This window comes from Protobothrops mucrosquamatus, unplaced genomic scaffold, assembly GCF_001527695.2.
Source record: "Protobothrops mucrosquamatus isolate PMUCROS unplaced genomic scaffold, P.Mucros_1.0 scaffold550, whole genome shotgun sequence".
NCBI lineage: Eukaryota > Metazoa > Chordata > Lepidosauria > Squamata > Viperidae > Protobothrops > Protobothrops mucrosquamatus.
This window is the reverse complement of record NW_015386854.1, coordinates 232,544-257,892: the sequence shown is the minus strand read 5'-3', so window position 1 is coordinate 257,892 and position 25,349 is coordinate 232,544. Positions and strand designations below refer to the sequence as shown.

The following is a 25,349-nucleotide window of genomic DNA, read 5'->3' as shown; positions in this document are numbered from 1 at the left end:
TTGTAGGGGGCCAGTAGTCTAGCCGTTGCCTCCGAAACATTACTTATGTATGGTAGGGAAATACGTATCCTGCGTGTTGAGGGTTCTTCTCTTTGGTGACTACCACGGGGTTTTGGTGTAGTGCTGTGTCGTTTTATAAACCTCATAGGATACCCGTTCTGCTGGCAAATCCTGAGGAGGTATCTCTTTTCTTCCATTTTCTTCCATATATATATATGTAGGTCTTTGGTTATTCGGGTTTTTTCCCGCGTAAAATTGGAAGTGTCTTGGCGACGTTTCGACGAAGTCACATTCGTCATCTTCAGGCTGGTGTTTTCAGCTTCGTGCTTCTAGGAGTAATGTGTGATTGCAGCTGTTTCTTCCTTTTAACTGCCAGTGGGGTTTGAACTGATTGGGTGGGAGCTTGGCTGTGTTCTGATTGGGTGGAGGTGTGTTCTGATTGGTTAAGGAGCTTGGCTGTGTTCTGATTGGATGGGTGGTTGGCTGATCTCTGATTGGATGGGGGAGTGTTCTGTTTGGGTGGGGGCTTTGTTGTGCTCAGGTTAGTCTGAGTTGCAGGGGGATTTGAGATGGTGAACTTCATTGCTGTTGTTTGTCTTCGTGTTCGTGGTTGTGCCATATCTTTATGGTGGGTGTCAGTTTGCTTCATGTATGGATTGGAGGGGTTTATAGTGGCTAATGATGCAGCTGTGGACTGGCTTCTAGTTTCTGGTTGTGCCTCATCATCTGTGTGGGTTTGGGTTTGCTTTTTGCGTGGATGTGTGGTGGTGACATCCTGTGTGGTTTTTGTGAGTGTGGGTCACAGCCAACCTCCCATGCAATCAGAGCACAGCCAAGCTCCTTAACCAATCAGAAGACACCTCCACCCAATCAGAACACAGCCAAGCTCCCACCCAATCAGTTCAAACCCCACTGGCAGTTAAAAGGAAGAAACAGCTGCGATCACACATTACTCCTAGAAGCACAAAACTGAAAACACCAGCCTGAAGATGACGAATGAGACTTCGTCAAAACGTCGCCAAGACACTTCCAATTTTATGCGGGAAAAAACCCAAATAATCAAAGACCTACATACAAACACCCGCGAAAACCTCATATATATATATATATATGAGGTTTATATATATATGTTTTTGTAGATTTTCACGGGTACAGGTAGGCAGGTCTTGGCATATTTGGGTCTTTTCCCATGTAAGATTGAGAGTATCTTGCCAATGTTTCGACGAGGTCCCACTCGTCATCTTCAGGCTGGAGTCTTCGGCTTTGTGCTTGTGCAAGCAAAGTGTGATCAAAGCTGCCATCTCTCTATAAATATTGATGGGTGTGTGTGGAGTGCTGGCTTAGTTGCTGTAGGTGGGTTGGTTGGCTGTGTTGGAGTTATTGTTTGCGGATTGTTCGGCTGTTTCATAACATCCTGAGTAGTTGAGGTGCTCGCTGTGTGCCCATTAGTCTTTTGTGTTATAATGACCTGGGTAATGGGCTGTGAAATTACATCCTGAGATCTAGTGTAGTGATATCCTGAGTTTTGTGTTGCAATATCCTGGGTGGTTGGCTGTGTTATAACATCCTGAGCTTTAGCATTATATACACACACACACACATACACACATACATACATACATATACATATATGTGTATATGTGTGTGTGTGCTGCCTCCTAGAAGAATAGGGAAAACACATACTGTATGTATATGTATGTATATATGTATGTATGTATGTATGTATGTATATATGTATATATGTATATGTATGTATGTATATTATGTATGCTGCATCTGTATGTATGCATAATATTCAATTTGCTTTATTATGAAGCTATTTTATATAGTGGGAGAAATCAAGGGTATGTAGCCCATTACACACACACACATACATACATACATACATACATATACATACACATATGTGTGTTTTCCCTATTCTTTTAGGAGGCAGTGCTCATCTCTCTATATATGTACAGTATGTAGGTATATGTATCTCTATCTCTATCTCTATTCGATGTCTATCTGTCTGTCTGTCTGTCTGTCTGTCTGTCTGTCTGTCTGTCTATCTGTCTGTCTGTCTGTCTGTCTGTCTATCTATCTATCTATCTATCTATCTATCTATCTATCTATCTATCTATCTATCTATCTATCTATCTATCTATCTATCTATCTATCTATCTATCTATCTATCTATCTATCTATCTACCATAATGATCACAAAGTATAGTGAGTTATAGCAACCATTATATACAGCATGGGATATGTGTGCATATTTTGAGTCTCATTTTGCAGTGTGTCATACAGGCTATGACGATACATTTAAGGAAATTGTCAATGAATACAATGAAATTCCATTTCTTGCTCCAGTAAGTTATGAGTATCAGCAATACATTTTGTTCTCACAAAGATAGAAGACTAATTTAGATACTTTTTAAAATAAAGCGCAGCCAGAAGATGGCAGGAAAAAAAAGCTCCTTTAGTACTTCTTGATATCTCTTATTTAAGCAGTGTGCTATAACTTCTGAGGGCTTTATTGCAGCTCAGTCACCCAAATTGTGGAGTTGTCCAGGAATCCATCTGGTAACCTAAAGACCAACAGAGTCGGATGAATAGCAATTAGCCTGGATTCAATGGACTCCTCAGTGGTCTATGAATATATTTCTATGAACGAGGTTCTATGAATTTGGATCAGAAAAACAACAATAACAACTTTCCTTTCACATATGTTCACTCAGTGTGTGGTCCTCAATGGAACCGCATCTACATGGAGGGAAGTGTGTAGTGGGGTGCCCCAGGGCTCTGTTCTGGGCCCAGTGCTCTTCAACATCTTTATCAACGATCTGGACGAGGGGATAGATGGGGAACTCATCAAATTTTCAGACGACGAGGGCAGGAATAGCCAACACTCCAGAAGACAGGCTTAGGATACAGGAGGATCTGGACAGACTTGAACACTGGGCGCTATCTAACAAAATGAAATTCAATGGTGAAAAAAGTAAGGTTCTACATTTAGGCAACAAAAACCAAATGTACAGGTATAGTATAGGGGGTACCTTGCTCAATAGTAGTAACTGTGAGAGGAATCTTGGAGTCCTAGTGGACAATCATTTAAATATGAGCCAGCAGTGTGCTTTAGCTGCCAAAAAAGCCAACAAAGTGCTAGGCTGCATTAACAGAGGGATAGAATCAAGATCACGTGAAGTATTAATACCACTTTACAATGCCTTGGTAAGGCCACACTTGGAATACTGCATCCAGTTTTTGTCACCACCATGTAAAAAAGATGTTGAGACTCTAGAAAGAGTACAGAGAAGAGCAACAAAGATGATTAGGGGACTGGAGGCTAAAACATATAAGGAACGGTTGCTGGAATTGGGTACGTCTAGTTTAACAAAGAGAAGGACGAGGGGGGACATGATAGCAGTGTTCCAATATCTCAGGGGCTGCCACAAAGAAGAGGGAGTCAAGCTATTTTCCAAAGCGCCTGAAGGCAGGACAAGGAGAAATGGGTGGAAGCTAACCAAAGAGAGAAGCAACCTAGAACTAAGGAGAAACTTCCTGACAGTTAGAACAATTAACCAGTGGAACAACCTGCCTCCAGAAGTGGTGAATGCACCAACACTGGAAGTTTTTAAGAAAAAACTGGACAGCCATTTGTCCGAAATGGTATAGGGTTTCCTGCCTGAGCAGGGGGTTGGACTAGATGACCTCCAAGGTCCCTTCCAACTTTATCATCATTATTATTATTATCTATTCCAGTTTTGTTAATTTTTTAAAAATAATATTTGGATAACTATAGTTGACCATAATTGGGATCCTTATGTTTTACCAGACTCTTTAAGGGGCTCATAGCACATAAAGGTTTAAGAAATCCCATTTTAAAGGGAAGACAATCTTTTTTTATTTTAATGTGANTAAATAAACATTCACTTTTTATCAAATAACATACAAAATTCTTTATGCAAAAAGCTTTACACAAATGAAAAAAGTTTCATTCCACTAGTAATTCTCATCATCTTCATTGTCATCATCATCAACACCATAAGTATTAAGATTCTTGAGAATGGTCCCTCAGATTCATTTATTATTTTAGAATGTCATACAACCACAAATTCTGTGGAAGAGTCAGGATCAGAAAAAGAAAAGGAGGTGAGGTTGTTGTGCAGGAATGCAAGCTAATTTGAGGGGTAATCCACATGGAACTCCATTTCCATCTGTCCTGTTTGCCATTGTTTGCTTCCTAGAGACTAAAATGGATGTTCTGAAACTTGAGCAGGCCACAAACAAGGAGTGTATACTGGAGGTGGTGACCCTTTGAGAGCTGTATGAAACAAAATTTCATTTTGATGTATGCCTATTGGTGTACATTCAAAGTGACAATATATTATTATTATTATTATTATTATTATTATTATTATTATTATTATTATTATTATTATTATTATTATTATTATTATTATTATTATTATTATTTTGTTCTCTTGTTGATTGGTCATTAGAATGGTCTGGTTTCTAATGTATTCATATACTGGATCTAGATCAATATGCTTGTTAATTGCTCCTTTGGTAGAATACCAAGCCTCAATAAATTCACATGTGTGGTGGCTGTTGGCATGCCCAATATTTTTTGTTCTTTCCCAATCGAACAGGTGTTGTTCATTGACAATGTTTTGGTTTGAGATCAGGGATTTTTGTTCATGCCATTTAACAGCTAGTTGATGTTCATGAACCCTTTTTCAATTGCCTTCCTGTTTGTAACATAGAACTGGTTACAATTGTTGCAATTGATTTTGTATACTATTGTTGCCTTCCTTCTACATTTGATTATTTGAAGGGGGGAGACAACATGGATATCACATATGTATCAAAAAATGACAGGATGCCATATCCAATATTTTCTCCTGAAGGACGTAGCCTGGAAAATCAAGGGTCTCCAGAAGCAATACTTCAAGGCAAGATAAATACTTTCCAAGAATAAATATATGGAATGTTAGGACAAATACAAATGACAATAGACTCAAACCATGAGGAAATCCGAAACAACTTTGATGATTTAAATAAGCATATTTCCAATCTAAATTTACAATTAAAAAATACTCAGGAAATAACAACAAAGGAACAAATAAATCAGACAGCATACAAATTAGAAGAGTATGATCAAACTGATGAAACAACAAAGGAAAAGAATTACAATTTGACACAAACAGGAAAAAATCTTCAAGGTTCTGATACAATAAGAAAAATGGAATTATCAGGAGAACCATCAAAGTTTAGGAGACAGAAGTATTTATTTTACTTACGTCATCTTTTGTATTCCCAACAACATTTGTAAAAATACAGGAATTGCTGGATAAGCGGATTACATCAACTTGGAAAATTACTTGGCAAAAGACCAGAAATAGATACAAGAGATTTGACTCACCCTACCAGATGGACTATTACATGAATAAACATTTGTTTGAATATGGCTAAAAGAGCAGAGAATTTTGAACACAAAGGGGCCTTATAACAAGAAGGATAAGAGATTTAAGTAATATAGTATATTTTATAATATATGAAATGTTAAAATAGTAGATTGATGTAACTTTTATTAATATATAAGTGAAATATAAACTGATTAAAAAGGATGTTATATCTAGATATTATAAGATAGATAAAAATATAGTATTTTTATAATGCATGATATAAAAAATTGGGAGGATGTACCTAAATGGGAAAATTTGGACAGTTAGATGACTAATATGAAGAAATTATGACTGATAAGAATTGGATTGAATACAGTATAAGGGAATTTAAGCAAACAAAAATTATAAAAATAGGATGTATGCTGAATTAATGAGATGATGGTTATGAGAATAATATAAGCTGAAAAAAGTGTTATATATAGAAATTATTATTATTTGTATAAATAAAAAATGCCGATATCTAATCATTTATATACTGAAAATATTAAGAATTATATTTTGGCTAAGGTTGAAGAAGGAGAATATAAATGGGAGAAGGGAAGATCAAAGAAATGTATCATTAATTAATATATTAATTATGGAATTATCAAATTTAATTATTATTGATTGTTAATTAATTAATTATTATTGTCCTTTTTTTCTTGTTAAAATATAAACCAAGCACTGTAGACCAGGCACTAGAGATTGTTATAGTTAAAAACTAATAAAATATCTATAAAAAAAGAAGTATAATCAAATACCATTTCAATAAGCAGTGTGTATATATATTACACAATCACAACCACATATACCACAAAGACACATCAAAACATACTTATTTGTTAAATATGTCAACACATTAACTCTGTTTCATTTCTCCTTCTCTCAGAGATCAGTGTGAAATTAGAAGGCCCAGAGGAAAAACAATGGGATTTTAGAACAATGGGAACTGAGAAAATAGTTGTCCTTCTTAAGTCCTCAGAATCAGAATACATACTAGAATTTCACTGTGAGTAAATAACTTGCTATCTGCCATTTTTTCCACTGCACATTACAAGCCTTCCATTTATGGTGGAAGAATTGTCCATATACTCCTGACACATCTGAAAGATACATTCTATTAACCAATTCTGAGTAAAAATATCAAAAAATAAACTTTTATTTTTTTAGTGGAGCAATTATTTCCTTTTCTGTTCCACAGAGATTTCAGGAAAGGACTCATGAAATATATTTCATGAATATATTTCAGTGAAAAAATAATTTGAAATATTTAATATTGGGAGAATTTTTCCCTCAGTGGGTAGTCAGAACTTTTATTTTAGCTTTTGCCTCTTTCCAAAATAAAGAGTATGATGTATTCAAATAGCACCAACTCTGTTCTAAAAAGTATTATATGGCCACAGGATGAAAGATTCAAGCAAGAGCAGCATACATTCAACAACACAACCAAGTGGGTGGCATTATGCACAGGGACATCTCCACAGTGTATGGACTAGACTCTCCCATGTCCAGATAGGAGATTCCAAAGAAGGTCATAGAGAATAAAAAGGCTAAGATCCTGTCTGTCTTTCAGATCCAGACAGGCAGGCAGGAACTGACCAATCAACTAGACATCATGGTAGTAGACAAGGGCCAAAAGACATTGGTGGTGATAGATGTAGCAGTGCCAAGTGAGAGCAACATAAGGGAAAAGGGGGTATGAAAAGCTTGAACAATTCTGGGGCCTGAAAGTGGAACTAGAGAGGATGTGGAATGTAAAAGTCAAATTGGTCCCAGTGATGGCAGGAATACTCAGGGCTGCAACTCAGCTGAAAGAGTGGCTCCAACAGATCTCAGGAACAATATTAGAGCTTTCTGTCCAGAAAAGTGAATTGCTATGAACACCAAAAATATTGCCAGAACCCTCAAACACCCAGGCCTCTGGTGGAGGACCTAAGTTTAGAAAGATATAGACCACCCAAAGGGGTGAAAATGGAATATATACATGTTTGTGTCTGTGTTCTTGTGTGCTTCACTTTCTAATAGATTAACAGACAGACCAGTTATTCTGCATAGATCCACGTATAGTTTCAGATGCAAGCAATATATAGATATAAGTGCATGTTTCTGAATCTGAAATAAATAAATGAATTGTGTCCAAAGGACAAATGTTGCTGAGTTTAAATCATGAATCCTATTAATCCAGTTTTTATCTTATGCTAAAATAATAAAATAAAATGTTGAGGAGAGCCAGGATAGCCATAATGTTTGAAAAGAAGTGGATGTCAACAATTTTGTTTTAATTCCCCATCCAGACAGAGAAAAATGTTTGCACTGCACATCATAGTGCATAACTCAAATAAGGAAAAATACAGGACTCTTGGCTCCCTCCAAGAACAATGAAAAAAAGTTTGGTGCCAGATTTAACTAGTCACTGATCAAAGTGGCAGAATAGCTTGGCCAAAAATCCTATATGATGAGGCAGAAAACTCTGAGCCCATCTTGGAAAATAAAAACCCTGGTTGTGTATACTTCAATGAATTTAAACCAAGATTCAATTGTATCTATTCACCTGCACCAAACAACAAGATTTGGGGAAAGTTCTAATATGTTTCATTTATTTTTCTGCTCAGTAAAAACAGACTGGTCAACATGTTTAACAACAAAACAGTTTAGATTTTAGATAACTATAATTTGTAGCCCATTAGCTTTTTGATGGCTACCTTCACTTCTCTGTTTTTCAGGCTGTAGATAAGGGGGTTTATCATGGGTGTTGAAATGCCATATTGAATGGAGAAGAGTTCATCCACAATAATTGAAGAAGCTGAGTTAGGCCTCATATACCTAAAACATCCAGTGCTATAATACAAAGCCACAGCAATAAGGTGAGCACTACAGGTAGAGAAAGTTTTTCTTTTTGCTTCTGCGGAGTTCAGCTTCAGGATAGTTGAGATGATATGGATGTATGAAAGTAGAATAATAATTAATGAACTACCTGCAAAGGCACTTCCTGTCATGAAGAATGCCAGTTTATTGAGAAATGTTTCTGAGCAGGAAAGTGCAAGAAGATTTGGAAACTCACAACTGAAATGCCTAATAATATTAGGTCCACAGAAACTTAACCTCAAAATAGGTAACACATTTATTGTGGAACATAAGAAACTAGTTGCCCATGCACCACCCACCAGCACCCTACAAAATGCTTTGTTCATAATTTGCACATAATGGAGGGGCTTGCAAATGGCAGCATATCGGTCATAAGCCATTGCTGCAAGGATGTAATGTTCAGTGGTCCCCATTAGAAAGACAAAGAACATTTGACTAAAGCAAGCAGAATATGAAATAGTCTGGCCTGCATAGAACATGACTAACAACTTTGGAACAGTAGCAGAAGAAAAACAAATATCAAGGAAAGCCAGATGTGCTAGAAAAAAATACATGGGGCTTGGAAGATAAGTTGTAACCACCATAATCATCATATTTCCTACCAAAGTTGTGACATACATAAGGAAAAATACAAGGAAGAGGAAAATATTGACTGACAGGTTGTATGAAAATCCCAAAAGGATAAAGGAAGTCACTGTGGTCGTCTGATTTTCCATTTCCAGACTGTGTAGGAATTTCAAAAGAGAGAGACAGAGAGATCAAATAAACAAATTTATACTTTATAAGGATATAACATGTAGCTGATGGCCTTTTTTTAAGAAAAAGAAATTAACATAAAAAACAAAAATAGAACTATATGTTAAAGATAATACTAACAAATTTGAAAGATTGTCACCAAAATTTAGGCAGATATTTTTAATTTAAATTAATAAGGGCCAGTATGGTTTAGTGGTTAAACCACCAGACCAGAAACTAGGAGAATGTGAGTTCCAATCCTACATTAGGCATGAAACCTGGCTGGATTATTTTAAGCCAGTCTCGCTCAGCCCACAATATTAAATCTGAGTGACAAGCTGTTTGGTCAATTCTTGCCACAACAGATGGATTGTCTCTAGGTTGATCTAAACTTGCAAGAAAACACTAGGAAGAAAAAAAGTTAAACAAACTATTTAAGGACAAGTACACATCATACATAAAGATGAAAATTAAACCTGCCATTGTTCCAATTTTTCATTTCTAGTTCCATTTTACGATAATCATTTAACAAAATGAAGCCAAACTATACAGTCATAAAAAGAATATAAAGAAAATAAGGAGGAGGGAGGTCTTGAATGTTTGAAAATGAATGTGAAGACTAAATTTCATTAGCTAGTCAATACTATTCCAGAGATTTGGCATACCTATCACAGTATACATGTCTTAATTTCCTCAACCAGTCCCCCAGTCTCATAGAAAGAGTTCCCACCATTCCAAGTAGCACATTGACTAAAATTAAGAAAAGTCACACATTAAACAGATAATGCAGTTTAAATTTAAGTACATTTTGAAGACTCAATTTTACAAGCATAGTTTTACATATTTTGTTTACAATACCTCACTCTAGGATCAAAACTGAAAGGACTTTTTTTCAGAGGAGAGGAGAAAAAAATCTGTTATGTTTTCTTAAGAAATTTACCCAATACTCCCTGTCTTCTCTGTTTATAGAAAACAGTGTAGAATAAATTCTAACTGATGCTTTCTATATATTTTTAGTTTCAAATTGTTGTACATGTTCTTAGTTGTGAAACATGTATAGGTACACAATTTATATATTGATATGAATTTAGTATCTATGTTATTGTATTGCTTTTTTTGGGATATGATGTTAAATCCAATCATACATATCTTCTCAGGAGACAGATACCATCCATGTGCAGGACTTACATTTGAATTTTATGTTCTCCACTTTTCTGTTTCCTGTTGTCCAAGGTGTAGAGTTTGAAAGTTGAGAATTTCTTAATTGGTCTCCTGAGTTTATTAATTACCCTATGAGAAGTAAGAACATTTGCACTGTAGAAATAATGATGGTGTTTTTACTTGTCTAGATTCCATTGTAAAATCTGGCCTTGTCAATTTCTTCTTTATTTATTGCTTTTCTCTGAGAATTTGAAGGAAACCTATCTCATTGGGGTCTTTTCTCCCTTTTCAATAATTTCATGAGTAGATTGAAGGAAAATGATTCCCATTATTTGTGGTGCACATATCTGGCTGTATCAAAGCAAACCACCCATTTTTATGATGCTTTGTTTTGGGTATTTGGTCATGCATCTAGCAAGATAAGATAAGATAAGATAAGATAAGATAAGATAAGATAAGATAAGATAAGATAAGATAAGATAAGATAAGATAAGATAAGATAAGATAAGATAAGATAAGATAAGATAGATAAGATAAGATAAGATAAGATAAGATAAGATAAGATAAGATAAGATAACCTTTATTGTCATTTTTAAACTGTGGGCACAATGGCATACATCAAAAATGAAATTTAGTTGCCCGCTCTCAAAGTGAAACACATACATGACACACACCTAAACATACTATGAACAACATATGTATAGACCCACATCCCTACATATATGTAACAATAAATATTAAATATTGTCCATCTTGAATATATAATGGAAGGAGGAAGCTTGAGAGTTCGCAAGGTTAATGCTGTATGGAATGAAACTCTGGCTGAATCTGGATGTTCTGCTTTGGATATCATGAAGCCTCCTCCCATAAGGTAACAAGGAAAACAGGTCGTGAAGAGGATGTGTAGTATCCCAGATAATCTTACGGACCCTGCTCAAGCAGCGCTTCTGTGCTGTGTCCTGGATGGGAGGGAGGGAACTGCCAATGATCTTTTCGGCCATTCTCACCACTCTCTGCACCATCTTCCTGTCTGAAGCAGTGATGCCTCTAAACCAGACTGTGATGCTGTATGACAGGATGCTCTCGATTGTCCCCCTGTAGAAAGTGGTCAGGACAGGGGAAGGAAGATGTGCTTTTCTCATGCAGCGCAGAAAATGCAGGCGCTGCTGTGCCCGCTTCACCAGTTTCTCACTGTTGAGCGACCAAGTCAGCCTACTCGTTAGCTGCACACCCAGGAATTTGATGCTGGTAACCATCTCCACAGGTGAATCATTAATGCACAGAGAAGTGTGGCTGTGCCTGCCTTTTCTGAAATCAGCAATGATCTCTTTAGTTTTTCTGGTATTTAAAACTAGGCTATTTTCCTTACACCAGTTCACCAACCCTTCAACCTCCTTGCAGTAAGCTTCCACTTTGTCATCCTGAATAAAACCCACTACTGTTGCATCATCTGCAAACTTCACAATATGGTTGGTGGCAAACCTAACACAACAGTCATGGGTCAACAGGGTGAACAGCAGCGGACTTAAGACACAGCCCTGAGGAGAACCTGTACTCAAGAAAATGTTGAGGTATTTGTTCCAACTCGCACATATTGGGGCCTGTTGGTAAGAAAATCAAGAATCCAGTTGCACAAAGGAATGTTTAAGTCTAAAAGGCCCAGTTTGCCTACTAGATGCTGGGGAATGATTGTGTTAAACGCTGAATTGAAGTCGACAAACAGCAAATGCACATGAGTATTTCTTTCCTGTAAGTGCTTCAGGCTCAGATGGAGAACGGAAGAAATAGCATCCTCCATAGAGCGATTTGGTCGGTAGGCAAACTGAAGTGGGTCAAAAGCTGGCGGGAGGCTAGATACAATAATGTCCTTTATCAGCTTCTCAAAGCATTTCAAAATGGTGGATCTCAGTGCAACCAGACGGTAATCATTGAGGCCTGTAATTGTGGACTTTTTTTGGCACAGGCAAGATGATAGCCATCTTAAAACACGATGGGACCACTGCCTGCTGCAATGAGAGGTTGAAAATATATGTGAGAACACAAGCCAGCTCCCCTGTGCATTCCCTGAGGACACGTCCAGGGATATTATCTGGGCCTGCTGCTTTCCGAATGTTAACTGTCTGCACTGTTTTCCGGACAGAGGTGACATCAAAGCTTGGCACTTGCTCATCAGGATGGGGCACTGCTTTCCTAGCAGGAGTGCTATTTGATGCCTCAAATCTACCAAAAAATGCATTCAGTTTGTTTAGGAAGTCTGTGTCATCCTTGCATCTTGATAGAGCCACCTTGTAATCCATAATGGCCTGGATCCGTTGCCACATTCGCCTGGTGTTTGTTGGGTCCTGAAAAAAGTTCTGAATTTTCTGGCAATGGGTTCCACATTAAGACATGAATACAGACACATTTCTTCAGAGATCCCTCTGTTACTCTCTCAGTTAAAATACTACATCAATTTCCCTTCTTTGGTAGTACCCCTGTCTCCCATATTTTTTCAGAACAGTGTTCGGATCGATGTAGAAGACACGTATTGCACTAGATTCAGACTATTATTTGCTGTCAGCACACAACTTCATCTCTTTCAGCTTAGAGAAAGCTAGGTAGAAGATTTATCTTTAATCCTCAACCAAGATATGGTCTTTCCATCTTCCATGTTAGAGGCAAAATGTCATGTTTCAACCATAAAACACACTAAAATCACCATCATAAGTATTATTATAGTCACCATTACCACCACCACACCACCACACAAGAACCAATGCCATGAATAAACATTTTATTCTGAAAATATTTCTTTTTTATTTGGTTTAACATGAGAAATCAACATTTAGTACTCTATTAGTTTTTAACAGCTGTATTCATTCCCCTGCCGCCTCAAAATTTTAAACAATGGATTCAACATAGAAGTTCATATATTTATGGCATAGAGAATATTCATCCACAGCAACTAAAGAAGCTGAGCTGGACATAGACATGTAAAGCAGGCAGTATTGCAGAACAACAACACAATAAATGGTGGAAAAATAAGGGAAGCTTCCTTGTTTTCCTTTGAGGTTATCTTGAGATACTATACATTATGGAGTTTTGGACAAAGAGTTAACAAATAATGTAAAAAGACAACAGGACTGTTTATCATTAATGGAAATTGGTACTCTATTCAGGATAATTTTTGTACAAGATAAGGCAAGAATAAATGAAAATTCAGAAATATGTAATATTTAATCCACAGAAAATTAGATTTATAATAGGTAAGTCATTGTCCAAGATAATGCAAAATTAACAGGATATAGGGAACTGTATATGGCAGCATAATCATTTATAAGTCAATGCTGCAAGAAAGTTGTCTTAATTTATAAAAGTATTAAAAATAGTTGGGCAAAACAGGTAGTCTATGCTTATCTCCAAACATTTAGGTGTAGAAGCAATAGATGGCAAGAAAAACTATCTATATGAAACATACATAGGACTATTGTGATAATAATCTTCTGTGAGACAAGTATAATTGTCATATTCCCCAATGTGGTTATAATATTAATAAGTCAGACATTTAAAAATATATATCTTTATTTTTTTAATATGGGGAGAGAAAGAGTAAAACAAACTCATTTTTCTTAGGAAATCTATACAGCATATTTATCTTATTTCACTTTGCTAACAGCCAACATATTAGGTAAAGACATAACTGGAATTCTCTTTAGATTAATTTTCAGTGTAATTTCTAGCAAACACTCTCTCAATGCTCATTTAAACTATGGAGTGATTTTTTTGCATTTGAAATAGCTCGTTGCTTTCTTTGAAAAATGATGTAAAGCCTAATGATCTAATGTTATTTTATGAAACTTATTTTTTTCAAAATTAACTTTTATTGTACTCATTACCAAGGAGATAATTAGACACTTGTGATCACTTATTGAAGCTTATTATTATTCACTATAGGTTCATTAAAATATTGTTTCCTTCAACAATCTTTATGGTGACAAAAGACTAACCAAGAGTTCAGAATTCATCTTCCATTGTTCCCAGAAAGATATAATGAATGAAGGGGGAATTCTGAGCTAACCAATATAAAGACCTGTAATCAGTTTCTTATTAATAATCTCCTTGATGATTAACTATTTTTCTAGATATGAGAAAGCTGCTACATCCCTCTTGGAATGATTGAAAAAAGTCATTACGCATAAGCAAATGATTTTAAATGCAAAAAAAATTCAATTCCTATCACACCTAATTATGAAAAATCTCTCTAATAGAATTCTGTACAGTAAGTACATACTGCATATGGACAATATTATATTGGTGGCATCAATATTTATCATTGTAATAAAATACCTTTCTAGAGAGATTTCAGTTAATGTTATCAATGTATGAACCACAATATTTCTGTACCTGATTCATAGCATATAACTTAGTAACTTAAAAACAAAAATCAAAATATACATATTTATTTAAACACTCATATAAATTATGTTGCTAAAGAGAATGGTTACCCAGTTTGGTACAACTAGGGACTGATTTTCATAATTCAAAATATCTGGTACATTGCATTTCAGACAAATTGAAAGATGCATGTGCATGTATACAGTAATTCTAAGTCCACTGGACTTCTATTGGAATGAAAATCCCATTTGTATGGGTTTCCTGCTCTAGTTTACATGCTTGCTGCATTTAATATATTAAAAGATATAGGGGAAAATAATTTCCTAATTCTATACAAAACTCCTATGTGGGGTGCCCCAGGGCTCTGTTCTGGGCCCAGTGCTCTTCAACATCTTCATTAACGATTTGGACGAGGGGATAGATGGGGAAATCATCAACCTTGCAGACAACACCAAGCTGGCAGGAATATCCAACACTCCAGAAGACAGGCTTAGGATACACGAGGATCTGGACAGACTTGAACATGGGTGCCATCTAACAAAATGAAATTCAATGGTGAAAAAAGTAAGGTTCTACATTTAGGCAAGAAAAACCAAATGTACAGGTATAGTATAGGGGGTACCTTGCTCAATAATAGTAACTGTGAGAGGGAGCTCGGAGTCCTAGTGGACAATCACTTAAATATAAGCCAGCAGTGTGCTGCAGCTGCCCAAAAGGCCAACACAGTGCTGGGCTGCATTAACAGAGGGATAGAATCAAGATCACGTGAAGTATTAATACCACTTTACAATGCCTTGGTAAGGCCACACTTGGAATACTGCATCCAGTTTTTGTCACCACCATGTAAAAAAGATGTTGAGACTCTAGAAAGAGTACAGAGAAGAGCAACAAAGATGATTAGGGGACTGGAGGCCAAAGCATATAAGGAAAGGCTGCTGGAATTGAGTATGTCTAGTTTAATGAAGAGAAGGACGAGGGGGGACATGATAGCAGTATTCCAATATCTCAGGGGCTGCCACAAAGAAGAGGGAGTCAAGCTATTTTCCAAGGCGCCTGAAGGCAGGACAAGAAACAACGGATGGAAATTAATCAAGGAGAGAAGTAACCTAGAACTAAGGAGAAACTTCCTGACAGTTAGAACAATTAACCAGTGGAACAACCTGCCTCCAGAAGCGGTGAATGCTCCAACACTGGAAGTTTTTAAAAAGAGACTGGACAGCCATTTGTCTGAAATGGTATAGGGTTTCCTGCCTGAGCAGGGGGTTGGACTAGATGACCTCCAAGGTCCCTTCCAACTTTATTATTATTATTATTATTATTATTATTATTATTATTATTATTATTATTATTATTATTATTATTATTATTATTATTATTATTATTTTCTAAGACATAAAAAGATAAACAGTTGCAACTTTCAATTTACATTGAAGATGCAAAATATTATAACATTCCACTATTATAATATTGGAAATATTGAAGGATAATTTTGGGAAAAAATGGAACCAGAAGTTAATGTCAGCAATGGCAATAGTGAAGTTTGCTTCTATGGACAGACTTTGTCTGAAAGATGTTTCAGAAGAACTGGCAGAAGAGGAATAAGTTTTATTTAATAAGACAGAGAAGCTGATCCTGAAAATAGACCTACAAATATCAGGCTTCAAGAATGACATGAAAAAAGAAATGTTATTGGATATTCAAAAGAAATTGATTGATGCTTTAAAAATCAAAAGGGAATTACGAATAATAAAACAATCAGAGTGACTTGATAATTCTTTTATATTGGAGTTACAAAAAGAGTTTTGTTAAAGATTGGATAAATCTTGTGTAAGGGATAAAAAAGTATAAAGAAATCAAGTTCTACAACATTACCTGAATTGTTGTTGTTAATTGCGAAGTCGTGTCCAACCCATCGCGACCCCATGGACAACGTTCCTTCGAATCTTCCTGTCCTCTACCATCTTCTGGAATCCATTTAAGTTCACACCTACTGCTTCAGTGACTCCATCTAGCCATCTCATTCTCTGTCGTCCCCTTCTTCTATTGCCCTCAATCTTTCCCAGCATTAGGCTCTTCTCCAGTGAGTCCTTCCTTCTCATTAGGTGGCCAAAGTACTTGAGTTTCAACTTCAGGATCTGGCCTTCTAAAGAGCAGTCGGGTTGATGTCTTCTAGGACTGACCGGTTTGAACGCCTTGCAGTCCAAGGGACTCGCAGGAGTCTTCTCCAGCACCATAGTTCAAAGGCCTCAATTTTTTGTCGCTCAGTTTTTCTTATGGTCCAACTTTCACATCCATACATTGCAACTGGGAAAACCATGGCCTTGACTATACACACTTTTGTTGGCAGGGTGATGTCTCTGCTTTTTAGTATGCTGTCTAGATTTGCCATAGCTTTCCACTCCAGGAGCAAGCGTCTTTTAATTTCTTGACTGCAGTCCCCATCTGAGGTGATCTTGGAGCCCAGGAAAATAAAATCTGTCACTACCTCCATTTCTTCCCCATCTATTTGCCAGGAAATAGCAGAGGGCTAGTACTAGACCTCTGATCTTCCCCAGTAGCATATTGGACACCGTCCGACCTGAGGGGCTCATCTTCCAGAATCATATCTTTTTGCCTTTTGGTACTGTCCATGGGGTTTTCATGGCAAAGATACTGGAGTGGTTTGGCATTTCCTTCTCCAGTGGATCACATTTTGTCAGAACTCTCCGCTATGACCTATCTGTCTTGGGTGGCCCTGCACGGCATAGCTCATAGCTTCATTGAGTTACGCAAGCCCCTTCGCCACGACAAGATTACTTGAAGGAGATTACTTGAATAGAGTAACCATTAAGCAAAATGAAGGAATATAAATTTGGTTTATTTGATCAAGGTTAAAATAGCTATGCTGTTATTTCTAGCAAGCCTTAATGGACTTTTAACACCAATTTTGAAACGATGGGATTTTTTAATGGATTTTTTTGATAGATAAGCAATGGGACATGGGATCATGAAACAATTGGTTATAAATTAAAACGAATTAAGTTACTGAAATTATTTAAATTTGACGTGATGAAGGTTAGAAGTCACTTTTTTATATATTTATTTTATTTTTTCTCTTTTCTTACTTTTTTCTTTCTATTCTCTCCTTTTTTCTGCATGTTTTACTTTTTCTTTCTATTCTTTTATTTTTTATTTTGTAGTTTGTAGTTTTTTTTTACAATTATAAGCTTAAATTGCATTACAGTTTTATAAAAATAAAATGAATTTGGAAATCCACAAATCTGGCTTTGATATTATCAGTCCTTCTAGGTAAACCAGGTAGGAAATAAGACTAGACGAGCTAATTCTACTTTATATTAAGGCTACAGAAACAGAATCATACAAGTCTGAAAGTAAAAACTTCCCATTGCCACTTTTAACTGCTTGATCCATTAGGGTAAATCCTTCCTCAGTTTCTTTCTCTGACCATTAAGCCAGGGGGGCTCCTTGCTCTCTTGTCTGATTGCTTCCTAGGCAGCATCACTTCTCCTTGTTCCCCGAGGTCATCCAATTACATCACCGTCTTCTTCAGAATATTCCTCTCCTCACAAGTTCCCAAAGAAAATAGATTATGAGTTATGAGAATGAAATGTAGTGGTATTGTTCCCCTCTTCTCCTGACAACTCCCTGTGATCACACAAGAAATCCCGTAAACTATTTGCTCCTTCGGGAATCTACTGATCTTGTATGCCTGATATGAAAGGAGCTGATTCATTGGCCCCTACGCAATGTCTTAGTATACTCAAAACTCCCTTCATTCCAGAGAAGAGCTCATCCTTCTTGTTTTGTCATGTTTTACTCCTGAAACACAGGTAGCTTCTTATGATAGGGTTTGTTGGGGTATTGCTAGAGATGTAGGTGTATTACTAACTTGTGATAATTATTGGCAAGAAGTTTCAAGTGACAGTATTTTCCCTTCTGGAAAAAAAAATCTTTTTTTAGGTGATAGAATATTACCTTTATATAAAACAGGTAATATTATCCTCAGAATACTTTCCACGTAGGCATTTTTACAAAAAGAACTAAGGGTTTGTTTTGATTAACTAAACACTCATCTAAATGAGTGAGCTTTAACTTTGGGGTATGTGCTCCCTTAATACTTAAAAGTTGGTTTTAAAAGGTAAGTGCATTTTTTTCTTCCTCCTTTCCTTCAACCTTCCTCTATCTTCAAGAATCTTCACAATGACAAGCAGGTTTCTGAAACAGTGATCAATTGTTAAACCACCTGAATGTTCCTCTTTATTTACAAGTAGACTGATTAATAGGGAAATATCCATCAGATACTAATAGGGTGCCATTTCTAGCCTGGTGCCTTTAACTGGTATACCACACTGGTTCCATATCTTTACTTGCATGTTTATTCTTGTTTTACAGATGAATAATCAGAAATGGAGAACCAAACTGATTTTATTTTGCTTGGACTTTCCAGTGATCCTCAACTACAGAACTGGTTCTTCTTGATCTTTTCAATCATTTTTCTCATCACACTGTCAGGAAACATCACAATCATTCTGATAATCAGAATAGACCCTTCTCTCTCTGTACCCATGTATTATTTTTTATCTCATTTGTCCTTTGTTGATATGTGTTACTCAACTAATATTGTTCCTAAAATGTTAATGAATTTTCTTATTAAACAAAAGACCATTTCCTTCACTTTCTGCATTTTACAGATGTTTTGCACCCTTCTACTAGGTGTTACAGAGATTTTCCTACTGTCAGCAATGGCATATGATAGATACGCTGCAGTGTGTCACCCACTTCATTACATAATGATCATGAATAAAACAATATGCACTTACTTGGTTTTAGGAGCATGGCTGATAGGCTTGCTATCTGCAACAATAAACACAGTGCCCATTTTTAAGTTACACTTCTGTGGCCTCCGTGAAATTAATCACTTCAGCTGTGAGCTTCCTCCATTATTGAAAGCATCCTGTTCTGACACTTTTCTAAGTAATGTGATCCTTTTGTCTTTTGCTGCCATGTGTGGACTTGGTTCCTTCTCACCAACATTGGTCTCTTATGTTCATATTATCTCCACCATCATGAAGATCCATTCTGCAGAGAGCAGAAGTAAAGCTTTTTCTACATGCAGTTCCCATCTCATTGTGGTAGGTTTACAGTATATGACAGGAATGTCCCAGTACATGAAACCCAGCAATGTTTCTTCTATTATACTGGATGAGATTATCTCTATTCAGTATAACATTTTGACCCCAATGCTGAATCCAATTATCTATAGTTTGAAAAATAAGGAAGTGAAGAGAGCACTTAAAGGAATGTTTAAAATAAATACTTGATCTAACTTATTGTACTCATTAGTTACATATGGATACTTTAAAGATGAGTCTGCTTATTTTTTGTTTGTATCTGTAAAGAGGTGAGAAGAGGGTAAGAAAAGAGAATATGGATTTACTGCTTATAAAGTTCATTAACATTTGGAAAGCTTCAATTTATTTTAGCAGTGGTTTGCTCTCCAAGATTGTTTCATATAGTTTCTGAAGGTTTTGTTATCAAACTAGGTAACATCAGCAGCAGGATTTTCTTGTCCTATTCTCCTTAGCTGATAAATGTCTTGTGTGCCAGTGTGGTCAGCTGGTTATGCAATTGGTTGTTTGTTTGGAGTTATATTTAAATTCTGAGCAGCTGATTAGTTCTCTTGTTGATTGGTAGTTCGAACGGTCTGGTTTCTTCAATTTATATCCAAGAGATATAAGTATACAATGCAGATGACTGCAATCTGATAAATTACAATTCTTTTAGGCCTCCCTATGTCCATTTTATTTAGCCAACCTTATTCTTTTGCAGGCTTCTTCTCCAAACTGTATTTAAGCTGGTTAAAATCTAGGGGATTCCAAAACCATGGTTAATGCTAATGAAGGCAAATATATGTGTCCCAGTATAATCTTGCAGGATCTAATCTGAGTCAATCACCAGGACAAGAGACTTGTTCTTCCAAGCTTTCACACCCATGCTGGAACTCATTCTCAGGCAACTTCTCAATCTCCAGGATGTGTGGAAATATCCTGGAGATGAGAAGTTCCCTGAAGATGAGCTCTAGCACAGTTTGAAAGCTTGGAAGAATAACTTCTGGTCCCATTGACCAACTCAGATTGGTTTTATGTTGTTTCAGTTATAACTGTCCTTTTTTTTTGTAAAGTTTACCTGTTTTCTATTTCAATTTTAAGTATATTTTGCCAAGATTGTTTTTTGGGTGACATCATTAATACATTAATCAGCATGGCTTTATATATTTTCTTCCTTTTGAACAACTCCTTTTCTGAACATCAGCATCATTTATTAGCTAGTACTTGAACAGGAGACCAAAAAGCTCAGTGGCTGGAAAGATGGGGGAGGGGGAAAAAGAAAGATTCTGAAATCTAGCAAAATATTGCTGTGTTATTGCTGAATATATTTATGCATCTAGTCACTAGAAAACCAGAATAACACAATGATGTCCTTGTCAGTAAAGGCTAGAAATGGTACTTATTGACTAAATTAGTAGTAAATAGAATTTTTTAGAAGGAAATAAATGCTGTCACACTTAAAATAATGAATAGCACAACAGTTCATAAACTCAGCTTTCATCTTCCAAACATAGCTGCACTTACATCATGGCTGTTCTTAGAAAAGGTTTAATTCACATGCAACATAGGAAGTTTTTTAAATATGACATGACTTTTCTTTGGGTGCAGTATATTACAGACATGCAATAAACTATTTCTCCCTCCCTCCTCTTCCATCACTGGAGGTTTTTAAAGAAGAGATTAGACAACTATTTGTCTGAAATAGTATAGGGTCTCCTGCTTGAGTAGGGGGTTGGGCTAGAAGACCTTCAAGTACCTTCCAATTCTGTGAATTTTATATCCTGTTTCACCCTTCATTTTCATTCTGTTTATGTTTCAAGTTCTTTAATGCTTATCTTCTCCCCTAGTTATGCGCTTAGGATAAAAAATACAGTAGGAAAGATTTATTTTGAGATGTCAGTGTTTTTGAACTTAATATGAAATGGAATGTCAGATTTTATTTCAAGTTGATTATAAAGCTTCAGGAAAATAAAATATTTTATTCTATGTCATTCATTCACTAATTGTTTAAAATGGAATTTGGTTACTACTTGACACCTGCAAGACTTTAAATGGTTCACAGAATTTACAGTGTAAAACTGTAGATTTCAGAAAATAAAATGCAAAAATTCCATAATCATATTTGCAATTTAAGTATTCAAAATCATTATTAAAATTTAACATTTAGTATGACACTAAGCTTCTTAATGTTTTCACCTGCTTCCAGATGGTCATGAGTGGAGCCATCCTTTGTGGGTTAACTATTTCCAGATAGGGGAGGTTTTACATGGAACACCCACTGTCAGGGCATGTCAGACTCACAATGTCATGTGATGTCACATGACATATTGTGACTTTTTCCCCATTGCCGGCAATGGGGTGGGTGCGGTTTCATCATGATGCATCTGGGCCAGCAGTTTGACATGCCTGCTCTATGCCTTGTGGCAGAAGGGGACTCTTACCATGTACTCCATAATTGTTCAAGTAGAATGTACTTGAACAATTGGTAAAAAATGGTCTTTAAGATATTTAGGCTCTAGGATATAAAGGGCTTTATGAGTAGAAACCAGAATATTTAATTGCACATGAGAACTTACTGGCAGCTCCTTTAGTAGATGAAACAGTATAACATGAACATGTGTGCAACTAGGTCTCATGGTATCAGACCCCATTTCAAATACATTGTGGGGCTTGAAATATGTTTCTGAAAATTTTGGATTGCACACACTTTCTAAAAGAGTAAAGTATGGTTCCAATTGGTTTCTTTACAAAAGCTGTGCCTGCACTGTAGTTAAAAATATGAGTGAAAAACATATAGTAGTTCTTTTGAAAAAAAGATAGAAATAGAGGTAGAGGTTGATATACATGGGGGGCAGAATGATAAACAGATAGAGATGATAGAGAGAGGGATAGGGAGAGGAAAATCTGAAAGTATTTTTAATATACATTTGTATTAAATATAATAAATTCTGGTGTAAATCTTTCAGCATATCTGTAGCCATTCTTTGAGAGATGATGAACATGCCTTTTTAAGTATTTTATCATCAGGTAACTATTACTACATCATCATTATCACTATCAGCCATAATCACTGATAAGGAATCATGTAGGAAAAATGCTGTCAAAAACATTTAAAAATTGATTAAAAGTCTTCAGCATGGTCATAAAATGGGCAGAGGATGTCCTTTAAGAATAACGATAGGATTGAAACATACATATAACTGTACATATAATTGTATATATAATTGTATTGTGTAGAAGAATGAGGCTTATATAGAGGTTATGGATGATGTATTAAGTTTTTGTATCACGAGAAACAAACTGTTAGGAATATTTACTCTGGAATGCCACACATGTCCATTTTTGTTTTAATTGTATTATAAATAAAAAACTTATATATATATATATATATATGTGTGTGTGTGTGTGTGTGTGTGTGTGTGTGTGTGTGTGTGTGTTAAAAGCTGTACAACGACACTAGAACACCAGGAAGAGTTAAAACCAAAAAGTTTTAATAAATATTTAAAAACCTAGCTTTCGTTGAATATCTATCAACGTCATCAGGGTGTATGTTGGTTAGTGGGAGGGCCCCTTTATAGATGAAGTAATGTTGATGCCCCGACTCATAGTGGGGCATACTGGGCCTAGCCGGCCAATCAACTCTATAGTTGTGGCTTCTGTAATGTTGGCTGGATTACTGCTGCTTGCTTTTCCTACTCTCGAGTATTCCTTTTTTCTTGCTCCCAGGGTGGATGTGTCTTTGATCATGTTGCGATCACTTATGACTCTCAGACTTATGGGGTGTTCTTTCCCATTGGATATTTTAGGGTGCCTTATATCTGTGGGTTCACCACTCTCCCCACACTCTCTATGCCCATGTCTGACTTCGTTCTGGTCAGCTATACTTCTCACATCCCCAAGCTGCTCTCCCATTCTATTCTTATATTTCATATCTACACTTTCCTTCTCTTTCCGCCCACTCGCTCCATGCCCGTATCTATTACTATCATTCTCTCTGCTGTGACGTACTGCGTTTTGTCTTTTCTCCTCCCCCATAGTTTTAATGGCTGTGCTTCGTTTGCCCTTCCCCTCTTTGGAGCTCTGTTTGGAGCTCTGTCCAGTTGTTCTTCCATCGGTCTTTCCTCCCTCTATACTGGGTCTTGGTGCTATGCTTCAGGAGCGTGTGATCGCTCCCGGGGCAGAATGATTATTATCATTCTTCGCTATAGGCTCTCCTCCATCGGTTGCTCTTCCTTCCGTATTAGTCTTAAGTGCTGCACTGCGGGAGCATGTGATCATTCCCCAAAGGGGGTGGCTGCAGTCGTTCTTTGATGTAGTCGCTTCTCTGCCGATCATTCTTCTTTCCACAGCGGCCCTAGATGTCATGCCATGGGGATGTACAGTTGTCTCGGAAGTGGGGTAGCTGTAGTCCTCCTCCAGTCCAATCATTCCTCCATAGATCGTTCTTTTCTTTACATGGACCTTTGGCATGGCGTCTTGGAAACACATGCACGCTCCAGAAGTGGGGCAGTTGTATTTGCTTTCCTTGCATGTGTCCTCTAAGACATGTGGGGTTCTTCCTAATTGTATACAGTGTGTCGGGGGGGAGGGGAGGGGAGATTTCAACACCTGTAGGGTGTTACTCATTCCATATGGCAGTTCTTTCTGATGGTAATCTCCTCGTGCGTCACCGTATGATGGTAACAATATCTCTTCTGTACTCTCCATATGGCTTAAGCAGCCCTTATCATCGTGAACTGGCTTTTTAGTGCCGGTGATTTGCTCACAACTGTACATCCCCATGGCATGACATCTAGGGCCGCTGTGGAAAGAAGAATGATCGGTGGAGAAGCGACTACATCAAAGAACGACTGCAGCCACCCCCTTTGAGGAACGATCACACGCTCCCGCAGTGCAGCGCTTAAGACTAATACGGAAGGAAGAGCAACCGATGGAGGAGAGCCTATAGCGAAGAATGATAATAATCATTCTGCCCCGGGAGCGATCACATGCTCCCGAAGCATAGCGCCAAGACCCAGTATAGAGGGAGGAAAGACCGATGGAAGAACAACCGGACAGAGCTCCAAACAGAGCTCCAAAGAGGGGAAGGGCAAACAAAGCACAGCCATTAAAACTATGGGGGAGGAGAAAAGACAAAACGCAGTACGTCACAGCAGAGAGAATGATAGTAATAGATACGGGCATGGAGCGAGTGGGGGGAAAGAGAAGGAAAGTGTAGATATGAAATATAAGAATAGAATGGGAGAGCAGCTTGGGGATGTGAGAAGTATAGCTGACCAGAACAAAGTCAGACATGGGCATAGAGAGTGTGGGGAGAGTGGTGAACCCACAGATATAAGGCACACTAAAATATCCAATGGGAAAGAACACCCCATAAGTCTGAGAGTCATAAGTGATCGCAACATGATCAAAGACACATCCACCCTGGGAGCAAGAAAAAAGGAATACTCGAGAATAGGAAAAGCAAGCAGCAGTAATCCAGCCAACATTACAGAAGCCACAACTATAGAGTTGATTGGCTGGCTAGGCCCAGTAACAAGATCCATGAGTCGGGGCGTCAACATTACTTCATCTATAAAGGGGCCCTCCCACTAACCAACATACACCCTGATGACGTTGATAGATATTCAACGAAAGCCAGGTTTTTAAATATTTATTAAAACTTTTTGGTTTTAAC

The 25,349-nt window shown here is 37.0% G+C and overlaps 2 protein-coding genes across 2 annotated transcripts; one reads left to right on the top strand and one right to left on the bottom strand.

Moving 5' to 3' along the window:
* Nucleotides 1-8,095: 8,095 nt before the first annotated feature.
* Nucleotides 8,096-9,010, bottom strand: LOC107288448 (olfactory receptor 1440-like). Its single transcript, XM_015817068.2, has one exon. It carries the CDS (start codon nucleotides 9,008-9,010, stop codon nucleotides 8,096-8,098), a length of 915 nt encoding a protein of 304 aa, XP_015672554.2.
* A 9,960-nt stretch (nucleotides 9,011-18,970) lies between these two features.
* On the top strand, nucleotides 18,971-19,885 carry LOC107288447 (olfactory receptor 5A2-like). The gene has a single exon (XM_015817067.1). It carries the CDS (start codon nucleotides 18,971-18,973, stop codon nucleotides 19,883-19,885), a length of 915 nt encoding a protein of 304 aa, XP_015672553.1.
* Nucleotides 19,886-25,349: the final 5,464 nt, after the last annotated feature.

Excerpts from the sequence above, each read along its gene's own strand:
- LOC107288448 (XM_015817068.2), bottom strand. The coding sequence starts at position 9,010 with ATGGAAAATCAGACGACCACAGTGACTTCCTTTATCCTTTTGGGATTT.
- LOC107288447 (XM_015817067.1), top strand. The coding sequence starts at position 18,971 with ATGGAGAACCAAACTGATTTTATTTTGCTTGGACTTTCCAGTGATCCT.